The 13,875-nt window shown below is 38.7% G+C and overlaps 1 protein-coding gene across 8 annotated transcripts in view; it reads right to left on the bottom strand.

Annotated features, from left to right (window-relative positions):
• Positions 1-13,875, bottom strand: part of NTNG1 (netrin G1) — a 313,954-nt gene that overhangs the window by 132,122 nt on the left and 167,957 nt on the right. For all 8 annotated transcript variants that reach the window (XM_027578390.2, XM_027578380.2, XM_027578404.2 and 5 more), the window contains one exon: positions 11,140-11,780. In XM_027578390.2, the coding sequence (XP_027434191.1) occupies positions 11,140-11,780 (641 nt within the window). The remainder of the gene's footprint in view (positions 1-11,139; positions 11,781-13,875) is intronic.

The raw sequence follows: 13,875 nt of genomic DNA, 5'->3' as shown, positions 1-13,875 counted from the left end.
CTTAATTTCCTTTTTGGACTGTTCATTGTTAGTTCATTGTTAGTGTATAGAAATACAACTGATTTTTGTGTGTTGATTTTGTATCCTGTAACCTTGCTAAATTTTAACTTTAATTTTAAATTTAACTTTTTAACTTTATTGCTAAAACTAATTTTATTCAATGATATGTTCAATGAATAAAATGTGATATGTTCACTGAATAAAATGTGAAAAATACAGAAAACATAAATAAATAAAATTATCCACAATTCCTCCACTCTGAGCTAGCTAGCCATGCATTATGTTCTTTCATTTTCTTTCTCTCTTCTTCTCATAACTATTAATATTTTTTAGTCCTCTTTTGCTGCTTAAGAGTATATAATGAACTTGAATTATTTTCGTTGAGACATATGTTCATAAAAGGTCACTGCCTGTTTCCTTGTCTCCTCAGCTCAAATTTTTTGAAACCCAACCTTTGCTCTATCAATATTTAAAGGCCTCATTTACAAATTGTAAGATGGCTGTTATATATTTTTTAACTCCTTAGTTGCTGAACCCGAGACAAATGTCATTTGAAGACAGCTTTGGGACATACAGTGCTATTGTGATTTTACTAAATATTTCTTGAGGGTGGGCAGAGTCCAATTCTTTTTATGGACTTATTCTCACCCAGGAAAGAAATCATGATCACAATTTTGGTCTTAAAGCACCAATCAGACAATAATAAAAGAAACAATGTGTGTCTGTGTAGAGTGATACTCATTTATCATGAATAGATATACGACTCTGATATCTGAGGTAGATAAATTTTATTCTCTTTCTTTGGCCAATTGGCTGAAATCTGAAGCTTTGCAATTTTAGATTTTAGATGAAGTGGCATTAACAAGAATATTGGGGTTAGCTCCAGTTCCCTTGCAGCCTTATGTAAGGAATACACAAAGGTGGTCACAGGGTGCCAAGTGAAAAGAGTATAGATACTTAGAATTGTTCGTTTACATGATGCTCAAAAGGGTATTCCACAGACATTCATTTGCTGCATCAATAAATATTTGTTGAATCCCTACTATGTGTCAGGCCCAGTGTTAGGCACAGGTCAGTGAGTGAAATACAAGCTCCATCTGGGTCTAATTTCTGGGTATGCAACAGTATCATCCTTGGCTGGTTGGTGTAACCATTCTGTTTCACATCTGAAAAAGAGGGAGTTAGATTACATCATGTCATGGTTTCTTTCAGTTCTAAAAGAAATAATTTTGCAATGCTATGATTCTATTTGGCATACACACTGCCTATATAATTCCAGCACAGGAATTCATAATGCTGTCTATTCCCAACCTGACAAATTGCTGACCTCTTAGACTTCCCCCTCCCATCACCTCTTGACTTACCCTCCCCCTATCTGTTCTTTGTTCCCAGCAACACTGGAAGATTTATAATTACACATGGATGTCACCAATATGTTGTAACAGCTTCACTTCCCTGATATTCCGCTAAAAGCAAATGAGTAAAAGCAGCCAGGGCGCAACCAATTCCTAGACAAGGTGATATCCCTTAGCTGTATACTATTTTTGGTTTCACTGGGCTCTCATTTGTTATTCATTAGCACTCCTAAGGAGCAAAAGAAAGGCAACGTGCATTTAACTAAAATCAGCCTGTGGTTTCAAGAATATCTTCCAAAGCAAATGAAAAAAAAAGAATATATTAAATATGAGTTAATCTTATTTTCCTTTAAATACATGATTTTAGTTTATTGCTGTAATTAGAGTTTGAAAAGCTTACATTTGAGAGAAATAGAAATCTTCCAACATCTCTATTTATCTCTGAAACAGACCAGATTGTATCACTTGGCATTTCATTTTTTACATCTTTGCATCTTCCATCACAATTTCTCAAGCTTAAAAACAAAACAAAAATATCCCTATCTATTCCAATACTGTACTTAATTCCCTATAATTCTTAAAGAACGATACACAGTACTTCCCAAGGTTCAAAAAATAAGAGCAACAGTTAAAAAAAGAAAGGTACTCCCTATCAAGGCCATACTTTCCTTAAGATAGTCTCATTTTTTCACCCAATGTAGCAACAATATGGGAAAGATGATAGCTAAAATTAGACCTCACTGTGAAATATCAATCTGTTCTTAGCACTGCAAATAGTTCACACACACACACACACACACACACACACACACGTTTTCATTTATTTCCTTATATCATATGAAAAGTCCAATAGTATTAGAGACTGAAGTGAAGGGATTTTGTTACCCCACATGATTTCTATTGACACTAGTTATATGAGGGTATTAAGAGATGTTTTCTGGCTAAGTTTGGGAGGTTCTGGGTAAATAAAATGGAAGTGTTTCTTTATCATGGGTTATCTCAGGGCCTTTAATTTGCTAATATATATTGTAATTCTTCTAGAAGGAAATACTGCAAACATTTCCTAAATGTGTTTGACCATTATGGCCTTTATTTGAAGAGTAATTCTCAAAAACAAATGTAGTGTAACATTCTCATTTTGTAGATGAGGAGACTCTGGTCACAGTGGTTGGGACTTGCTCTGAGCCCACAGTTATTAGCAGAGCTGGAGTTAGAACCTATTTCTCTTGACTCCTAGCCATTGTTTCCTTCTAAAGTAAGACGAACAATGATTTGAGGTCCTTATGTTTTGCTCTCTGTCTTCTCAATACATTCCTAACACAGTTGTCTTAGGTACCAGTCACAAAGCAAGAAAGAGCTGATACAATAGCTATCTTAATTGGACAATATTCTGGATTGGGATCTGTGGACCATTGGGATTTGTGAGGCTCCTATATACAGTTTTAAAACTTAGTCTAGGGGTGCCTGGGTGGCTCAGTCAGTTAAGTGTCTGCCTCCTGCTCAGATTATGATCATAGAGTCCCGGGAGAGAATCCCACATTGGGCTCCCCGCTCAGCAAGTTGTCTGCTTCTCCCTCTGCCCCTCACCCTGTTCATGTTCACTCTCTCTCTTTCAAGTAAATAAAATCTTAAAAAAATAACCAAAAGGTAAAATCTAGTCTATCCATTGGCTCAATGATTTTCAATTGGAATTTCAGGAGCAAATTTATTTCCCAAAACAAGTATTTTAAAATGTTCCTTTCCCCTTTGCCATTGATTCAGTGACCTTATTCAGATAGTTCTCTTACCTATAAAAAGGACGCAGAAATAGCAACCATCTTACATGCAATGCAGTTAGTTCTGGTTAAACGAAAATATTTAGTTCTAAAAGTTACTTACTTGAAATATAGACCTATAGTGCAATGAAATCAACATATTCACACAATCAAATTACTATGATAAAACCCATTACTATGAAAAAGCCCATGACATTAAGACATTTGTTCTTATATCTGGAGAATGAATGGAATGTCTCTACTGAACCACTGATTACATATATCCACAAAAACTCTTACATTAAATATAAAACAATGGCCATGACCTCCTAATTTGTCAGGAAATATCTCTGATCCTAGGGACAAAAAAAACCTGAAAGACCAAAGATGTCAACCACCGAATTGGAATTAAAAGCATTGCTCCAGAAGTTGGACAGGAGAGCTGAGTGCATCCCTGTTTTCCATTGTTGGGCATGCAGGGGTAGCCAGAATGTAGCTTCTTATACAAATGCTGAATTAAGTGAGGGAGGAAATTATTTCACTTTTTAATTTTGTGGTATTTTGCCGAACTATATCCTTTTGTTTCTTAAAAAGGAGACATCTTTCCTTTAATGACCTACTAGTTAAAAAAAACTCTGTGGCCCTGGGGAATTAGGGATAAGGAGACAAGCTCTAAACTGGGTTGTTTTTCTGCACACTAATGAAGTTCATAATTTAATTGGAGGAATTATTAGATACATTCTCTCCTTATAATGGTGCAAACCTCAGAGGAAAATGAGCTGGTTATGCATATATTCTCCTTATAATTCAAGAAATCCTCAAGGATTTAAGAAATATGTTCCAAATCAGAATAGCACTCAGTTGTCCACTTAAAATGGGTTTGTACCATAAATCTTGATTCTAAGCATTGCCACTAGAGTTCAGTAGCAATGCTTTTGTGTTGTTTTTTATTTTTAATTATGGTTACTAAGCTTTTCATTTGAGTGCTATTTATTCAACTTCGTTCTCCCTTTAAGAGGAAATTGCATTTTAAAAATTTGGATGGTAAAATGGTTAAATATTCATTTTACTTGAAAAAAAGATGTGAGGATAGGATCATTGACTGCAAATTTATGAAATATTATTATATGAAAGAGGTAGTACATTTACTATAGTTCCAGAGGAGATCATGTGGACTAATATATGGAAGTTAAAAGGAAAAGTGGATTATTCTCAATTGCAAAGTAAACTCTCTTAAAATAAGCTAGGGTAGTTGGTCATTTCCAAGTTTATCCATTAATAACTGTGGTTTGTTTTGTGTTTGATGATGCCCATTAAGCAGAAGTGGTTGCAGTTGTTAGAAGTTTATGGAAAAATATGAGGGGGGGGGGAATTAACATTTAGAAAATTCAGTTTATTTCTCTATTTTTTCTCCCCTCAGAAAACAAGAAACTAACATCAGAATTTTATTTTGGCCGTGAAGCACCTAGATCTAATACAACATGACACATTAGCCCAAACAAGCATTATAAAATTGATAAAAATGAGTTAAGAAGTTAGGGTTCAGATAAACACAGCGATCTGTGAAATACAGAGCCAAGAGTCACGGAGAGGGTAACTCCCAGAACACACCAAGAAGGGCAGAGCCATGAGACTCCCTGGTTCATTGTTGCCATTGAAAGATGACTCCTTTGGGAATATTCTAGGTCTTCTGTATGGATTGAGCTCACTTCAGGGAGTGTAGCTGGAAGAGCATAGTGTAGACAGCATGAGGTTTGTAATTAGCAACATGATTTTATCCCTTTATTATGTATGGGACGTTTTAAAAAAAAGTCATGGCATTTCTCCATTCCTCAGTTTTCTCATCTGAAAAATGGGGTTTAATAATACCTGCCTCACAAGTTTCTTGTGAAGATTCAAAGAAAGAAGTTACCTGCCAAGAACCTTGTAACCTGAGTGCCATACAAATGTAAAGGATTATTACTTAAATATTAATGGGGGCTATTAGAATGACCTTAATTCTTCCCCCATCTTCTGATTTCTTCCTGTTCCCCGATTATTTCTCAATTTCCTTCAGAAATTGCATCTTACATGACAGCATTCCACAGAGTTCCTATAAGTGACCATAGTCATTCATAAGTGTAAGGGAAAACACCCTATCATATCATTGTCATCCATTCCCTAAACTTCAACCATCACATGGAAGGTGATAATTTTCAAACCTATATTTCTAACTGAAATCACCAGAGCAGTCTTTTTAAATCCTTGACTGGACTCTCCACTTGGATTCCTACCAAAGTCTTTCCTTCAGCCCTTCCTTCCTCAAAATCTGATTGGTCACCAAGTCCTATTGTCTTGATACACAGCTCTTTCAAATCCTTATGTGATGATGGCTTTTGTGGGATTTAGAGAGCTTTTCTGGACTCCCCAGTTGGGCATCAGGGCTTGGAGTTACAGCTGCTCCCCCGCTGAGCCACGTTACAGATCTCCATTCTCTCCTGGAGTTCCTCGCTGACCACAGCTGCACTGAAATATCCTTTAATACCATTGCCTTACCATGTTTCTCACCTGAGCTTTGTTGCTATGAGAATCCATATCATTTTAGATTTCCTAGGACATGAGGGGCTCAAAGGCCAAGACGCAGGAATCCTTCAGTGCTTCTTGGAGATGCTGAAGATCCACAGAGAGAAGATGAAAGGGCATCTCCCAGGATTTGTCCATTCTGCCATTTCCCAACTATTTGTATTTCCTTAACATGCTGTGCTGTTCTTAAGCATAAGCGGTCACCTAGAATAGCCATTCCGCCCTGGCTACTTGGCATTCCACTGCACCAGTTTCACGTTGCCATGCAAATGTCACATCCTCATCAAAGCTTTCCCTAGGCTTCTCAGATTAAATTAGTATATCCTTCCCTGTCATCAGGGCACTTCACACATTCACGTGGCAAAAGCACTTAACCCAAGTTGTCATCATTTTTTGTTTCCAGGCCTGTCTGTGCCCGTTGGTTTCAGCTCCGTGAGAGCATTGACTATGCCTTGTGCATCTCTACACACCAGCCGTCTAGCCCAGTGTCTGTCCCAGGGTGGAAAATAAGTATTTTTTGGTGACAGAAAGAAGGAAGGTGTTATAAAAGCAGAATCTGTTAAGCAGTAGGACCGCCCAACCTCAAAAATTAGGACTAATTGAGAAGAATGAACCAATGCCAGGTCCAATGCTTCCAAAGCGCCTTGCAGGACGCCTCTCACAGGAGAGGTGAAAAGTAAATATTTTGGTAGATTTATTCAAATTGTGGCTAGGAAAACCCTGTGGTTAGAGAACTTGCAGGGTAACTAGTAAGCCTTTGGTAACTGGCAGAGCATTTCCACATCACATGATTTTTTCCCCCAAATTATTTGAGAAAATTTGAAGAAATACCCTATGGTTTTGATACTTTTAAACATCCCCCGTGTTACTGCTTACCTAATAGCACATGTTTCTGCACTAACGATTTGAATGCCTAGCTTCAAGAAAGGGAATTTCAACCTCACTTTGTCCTAATTACAGCAAATGCCACGGCGGTGACCCATTCAAACAGTGAGCATTTACGAATATATCTGATTTCTCCTGAGGGCGAGAATGTCGGGGGCCTTTCTCACTCCAGACACCCACTTAGAGTGGTTTTGTCCCCGTAGCTTTGGTGCGTAAATGGAACTTCTGAGCTAGCGCCGCCTGGCTTCTTCCTTGGAGTTAAACAATGGAGGCACAGAAGGCAAAATCAATTCTGTAAACAGGAAGGGACTTCCAACTCCCTGTGAGGTGCTTGGGTAGGCCCTGCAAGCGGTAAGAGATGAATAAGCAGCACCACGGAGAAAAAATTATTGATAATTATGTTCAGAAATATCGTGTAACAAGGCAAGTAATGGAGACATGGGTTAGAGTTTTCTAGGCCACTGAGAAAAGTTCTGACAATTCTGTCCTAAGGTTTTTGAGGTTGAAAAAGATTTTCTAATATCTTATGTCTGAAATCAGTACCCTGATACATTGCTGGTATCACATCTTACAGATAAATGAGTACATTATCAAATGTTCATTTGTCTTTCAGATTTAACAATTATTACAATAAATCACAATACTTCCTTGAAAATGTTCATCTCAAAGAAACAATAAAAAAGAACAAAAAAACAATAAAAAATGCTGAGTTATGAAATCTATGCATCTGACAAAGATAGTGTTCAACTTTTCAGTTAATTTAATTATGGAAAGCTTAGAAGGAAACAAAACATTTAAAAATCAAAACTTCCAATTGTGTAACTATGAAAACATTTTGGACACTATCTATATTTAACAGCCTATGAATTGAACTCCCTGTCTGTATAAAAAGAAGTTCAGAACAAATATCTACTCTTCATTTCTCCTCTCACCCCTCTCATCTGGGTAGATTTTATTTATGCATTAGACGACCTTTTTGGCCATTAGAACCATCTTGCTTCAGCAGTTAATTAACACAAGTACCATAATTTAATACAGTTAATGCTACTTGATGCCCTTTAATGTACCTTCCATTAGTGATATTATTGTAGTATTACCCTGTAAATTAAAATGAGATCAAGACTAAGAGAGCTACTCTTTAATTAAGGTACTGGCACACTACACTCGTCTATTATTCACTAGAGAAAATCACCCTGATTTACTGAAGTAGGACATCCATAAGTCAGAATTAGTCCATGAAGATTATTAGGTTTATTGAACAATGTAAGTACTACAGAGTCGCTGAGATTGCCAACAGCCATGTTTCCTCTTTTCCCTCCATTATCTTAATAAATACACAATGAGAGGGAGTAAATGGAAGCAAAATAAGTATGTGGCCAAAGAGGCATAAAATTCTTATGATGGGATTATAGTTTTTGTCACCAGTAAATAGGTATGAGGTGTGTCACATGGTAAAAAGAACATAAATGCTACATTAGTCTAATAACAATCAAAACATCACTTTCACACCAAACAAGAGTAGCCAGTGTGAAACATAAAGGCCGTATGCACACATGCACGAGAAGTTGAGAATTGGACTTCATTGTCAATTCAAAGATTCTCCACCTGTATTTGTTTCATAGCTGAAAAATCTTGTATTGCCTGCCCACTCTTTTATGGATATCTGCCCACTTTCCCCAAATAATTCATGCCAATTCCCACATTGTGGTGTGGGTGGTAGTAGAGTGAGAAGTCAAAAAGTATCATTATAACGATCAGATATAGACATGTAACCGTGTGTTAAATGTTGCAGTCATTTCAGCGATGGCAAAGAGAGGGTTGAGGGAGACGAAGGCCTGGTTATATTTTGGAAAGTTTCTATTGATGATGTCTTTGAAAAGGAACCCTTACAACTTTCTTTTGGACATCATCAATTAATAGTCTTTCTACAGATGATATGCCATATAAGAAAGTGACGACCTCGACCGCTAACCCTACTGAAGTTTCCAAGGGTAAGATGTACGTATCAGCTTCTGTTCTGAAAGGCCCGCATACCAGTAGCAGCTCAACCGCTCCCTTTTGCCTCCATTTCCCTTATATAACTTAGAAGCTGGAGACACGCCCGAGCCATCAGGCCTTGCTTCCTTAGTCCCTCCCCTAAGATAAAAATACCCCGGCCATCTGGTGCCTAGCACGGTACACGCCAGCATCAGTTTTGTCCTGAGGAATTTGGACAGAATTTAGAGGCGACAGAGAGGGACCGGGAAGGAGCTCACCTCTACTGGACCTTTCTCTCTTGCCCAGCTGCTTCCTCACTAGCTTACGGTTGACTGGTGAACAGGAAAAGACAGCAGAGGTGAGTCCCACAGAAGGGAGGACGGTTCCTGCAAACTCTCCAGAGCCCCTGAGATGCAGCTGGAGGATACTAGTAGGACCAGGGATAAAAGCAACATGGGAAATCTGGTGGGAGTCTACTTTTCTAATGCGCCACTTTTAAGGGACCCCCACAGGGAAGGCATAAGAATGCCTGTGGCTTTAAAGTGTACTTATACTCTCTCTCTCTCTCTTTTTTTAAATAATCAGGAGAAACAAAAATGAATGTGCAGTAACGGAAATAAGCTCCAACAATGGTTACTTCCCAACCAAAAGCCTTCTTTACAGGTGGAAGATGATAGTGTTTGCACAAGTTGGACTCTAAGGATTTTGGATTAAAAATTTCTCAAACTGCAAGAAAACTGCATTAGGTGATTTTATCTAACAATGTAGATCACACTAGGATTCAAATTCAAACCTCAGCTTATGAATTTTGACACTTATTCTTGTAGAGGAAGAGAATACTTGTTACTTTGGTGTAGAATGCTACTGTTAATAATATCAACATCAATTATTTTTATATTTTATAGTCCCCAAGAATAAGAACTGGAAACTGATGACCTCTTGCAAAAATGTTTACGAGTATAATGGCTACATTTTACTATAAATAGCCAATTCATATTTCAGGCCACAGTTCCAGATTGCCCTCTCGTGGTGCCCTGCTAATACGTGAACTTTCCTCTACACCCTGGAACCCACAAGCTCAGGGTTTATCAGTGCCTATTTCTCTCAGAAATATTATTTTGCTTTCCAGGTATCTTCATCATATGTCACCAAGACCTTAGTTAACAGTTTTTAAAGAAGCTCCACTGCTTAAGACTCCTGACTCTTCCAGGAGGAACACGAAGCTGGAACAAAGCTGAGGGGAGGTGGCCACCAGTTCCTGCTTCTTCCCACAGTTTAGAATCTGAAACCTCTACTACCACACTGAAGTCATGCCCACCACTCCATTCTGTGTGCCCATTATAATCTTTACCTTAACATCAGTGACCTCTCCTTCCTTCTAGTGTACAAATAAAACAACACTATTATCAAAAGATAGGTTGAGTCAATTTTCGGAAAGACCAGGGAGTCTCAACCCTTCTCCAATTTCTGAGGACTGGGCTGTCCTAAGGGATGCTGGAGCCTGCTGCGTTTGTTTAAATTTTAGGATTGCTTAATGAAACCTACATGATCTATGGGCCATTTATATTCTTAACCTCATATTCTGACATGAAGCTCTCTGCATTTTTAGAATGACTGTTGCTTTGCTTTCTCTTTTTTCCATTTTGCTGTATACCTCACTCATCTTTAGTTTTCCCGACTAATTACCTCACTATAAAGGGACTATAAAATATAAAAATAATTGATGTTGATATTATAACATTATTATCCAAATAAGGATACCACCCATACCACAGTTAGAAATCTGGTTGAACAGCTCTACCTTAGTGGTCCTGGTTCTTACGACTTGAATTTTTCATTAAAGCATCCTCAAAATTCTTGGAAACTTGCTCAAGTGTGTCTCTGATGTATTATCAAAACCAAAGACATGCCTGACAGTGACCGCTAATGGGTTTAAACTCTGGTCCACCTGTAATTGACCCCCAAAAATGAAGGGAGCCTGCCTCAGGTCCATATTTAAGTGGCAGCATATCTTTTTAAGGCAATAACCATAGAAAGCCTGAAAAGCAGAGCTCACTCCTTTTTTAACAAATGCATTGTGCTTCCTAAACACTTTTGGTTCTGATTTAATAAATTTAAAGGGATATAATTTACAGTTCAGGAACTTTTTTTGGTGCAACACAATAAAACATAAACAGAGAGGTGTACCATGTTGAAACCCTGTCTGGCATTTGAAAACAATGGAAAGACCTATTTCTTGTTTCCCCGTATCTTTTATGGAGCAGCTGACTTTGTCCCCCCTGGCTTCATTGCCTTAAAGATTTAAACTGCCCCCTGATCTAGGGAGTTCCTTGGGCTCAAATAAGATGCTACTTCCCCCGCCCCCCTTTCTGTTTAAAGTCTAAGAAATCCTGCCAAGTTCAGGTTCACTGACAGTGAGTCTGGGATCACAAATTACTGCTGAGTAAGAAGGGTCTCAAATTTCTCCAAACCTAGCTCTAGACTGGTGTTCCTGAGGAAATGTTGTAGTAGAAAGTGTCACATGTCACTCTACCGCTGTGGGACCAACACACTGGCATTTTCTTCGAACAACCATTCTCATTCAAGTCAGACAGATGCTTTCTTACCTTCCGTGCACCTTTATGTCTGAGATCGCATAAAAGTAGCGTGCCAAGTGTAGCTCATCTACAAATATTTCCCCAACCGCTGGTCTCAAAAGCCTTATCCTCAGGTCTGTGACTGTAAAGAAATCTCTGAGTTTCTTGGTTGTATCCAGCTGTCCATAGAGAGAAGCCATATTGCGTAGCCATGGTCCAGCAAAAAACGCAAACCTGTCTTTGATTTCAAAGTGGATTATTTTGCTATTTGTCATATATCCTGTAGAGTACTCTTCAGTGCAAATGATTTCTAAGACCGTATGCTGTGATAAATCCTTCACGGACTTGGGATCCATGTGAAAAGCATCTAAGCAGTCTGTGGCGTAATACTGATAGGGCTGCCATGTTCGTCCATAATCGAGAGATTTCTCCAGGATCATTTGGTCCGGACGCCCCGATTCAAAGGTAATAACTATGTTGTCTGTGAGCTCAATGGTTTTGCTCCAAGACAGAGTGATGTTAACCTGGAGAGGCTTGGGATAGTCCTTCCAAGTAGCAGACTGCCAAAATGTGGAGGGATGTCTTCCTTCAAAATCAAACATCAGCTCAGGGGGATGCGCCAGCTCAGGGGTACTTGCATCACACTCATTATTGCACATGTAGGGGTTGCCCTATGGAAGAAGAACAGAAGAGGGTGCATCAGAAAACTGGTTTGACACAAGTCTTGCTATATTGCTGTTGTTGCGTAAAAGGCTAGGAAGGAAAGAAAGGGTGGGGGGAAACCCTGTTTGCAGTAATCATTCTTATTTGCCCTAACTGGATTCTCCTCTTTAATAGCTTTAAAAAAATGAGGCAATATGGTAATTTTCTTGTCTGGTTTCCTTCCATGGGCTTTAAGAAATGAAAACAGTTTATTTATCCCATATGTGTTAGACCCATAATGTGGTCCCAGAAGCACAAAGACACTGAGCAACTGTCTAACAGCTCAATACCTCTGTGTCCTCTTAGAAAGATGCTATAGAAAAGCAAGGAAATTCCTCCATGCCTCAAGGACGTTCCTCAAGAGCACAGTTCTTTAAAAAGTCATTTTTCAAGCAAACCTTTAGAATTAGCAATGAACCGTAGATATCTGCGCCCTGTTAGGAAACAATACCCGCATACAATATTCAGCTTCTTGCTTTGCCTCAAATCCATCATATTTAACTAGGTCCCTGCTTCATAAAGCCTGCTCTTAAAGCATTTACTTTGTTCACCACAAATCATTAAAATGTGGTATTCTACAGGCTCTGGGGCTTGGTCCAAACATCTGCCATCCTATTAGCTAGAGGCAAGGGGATTGCATGGGAAAGACTTGGGACAGGGGCGTGCTCCAAGTTGTGAGGACAGGAAAATCCAGTACTTAATAAGTTAAGTATGAGCCACAGCTACTTGATGTGTTACTTTGTGCCGGCCCAGAGTCAGCTGTCCATGGATGTTAGCCATTACTATTATTTCCTCCTGACAAAGGCTATCTCCTCCACCGTCCACTCAAACAAGAAGCTGGGAATAAATCTTGTATCACAACAAGTTATAACACCACTTATGCTAGACCTAATAGCTGCTTTCAGGTTTCATCAGATGATTCCATGGCAAAGAGCTGGCTCCCTGATTTTTGTTTATTTTGTGTTTAAGAAAAAAAGGGTATCATTTGGAGTCAACTATTCAGGCATTTCTCCCTAATCCTCCACTGGGTAATTATAAGCATGGATGGGTGAAAGAATCGACCCTCTGACATTGTCCTTAGGCTTTCTCTTGTAATTACAATTAGATTTTTTTTTTTCTTTTTCATGAACTGAGAGCTTTTCATCATACCTGCAGGATGCATGAGCTGGGTCTCAAATAATGAATTTACACTTTAGACCTCGATGCTCAGTTACCAGCTGACTCCTATGAAATGTAAGATGAACACGGGAGAATTGCTTTGGCCTCCCTAGAGGCAATTTCTCCTACCTAGTCAGCTAATACTTTCACTCTCTCTTTCCCATTAGTGCAACTGAATCCTAAAGCTGGCAACAGGTTTGGGGGACTCAAGTATAATTGAGATGGGGTAGGAGAAAGGAGAGAAGGTACATTACTTGAGGAACAGAACTGTTTTAAAAATACATTCAAGGCATCAGTGATAATGGAAATGTTTCTGTACTTCTCTCTCGAATTTCAATTCCCTATTCCTGATCCCAGCGTCTGTGGCACTATTTATAGTATCCCCTTCAAAACGAGCCAAGGGGGGAAAATAAGTTTCTGTTCCAGGTGGAATATATCACCAAATTTATTATTATTTAAACTCTCTTAAGCATACCAGAGAGCCAAATGCAAAGCTCTGCAAACTGGCAAAGGCTTTTTATGGAGGGCTATAAATATTGTGGAATCTGTCAAGATTTATAAATTCTAAATATATGTAAATGCACATTTTACTGGAAGGGGTCAGATTTACACAAATCACACCTTCATTTGAAATTTACTGAAAAAATATGGTCACTTCAAAATCTACCAGCATGTAGCCATCTGCACAGTCATTAACTGGGATGCTACCACCTTCCTCCTGACAAAAGCATCTTCATCTGAGGTCAAGGGTATCAAAACACAGGGAATCAACTCTGCAGGATACACCAGAGTGAGTTATTAGACATTTGTATTAAGTCATGTTGAAAGATAGCATTTCTTCAACTTCACCATCGATGTGCAGATCTTCTCAGAGGGGGATAGGGTGCTGAGACAGAGAGGGAGGCA

Source organism: Zalophus californianus, chromosome 4, assembly GCF_009762305.2.
Source record: "Zalophus californianus isolate mZalCal1 chromosome 4, mZalCal1.pri.v2, whole genome shotgun sequence".
NCBI lineage: Eukaryota > Metazoa > Chordata > Mammalia > Carnivora > Otariidae > Zalophus > Zalophus californianus.
Note: the sequence above shows the minus strand (reverse complement) of the source record. Positions and strands in the feature narration are given on the sequence as shown.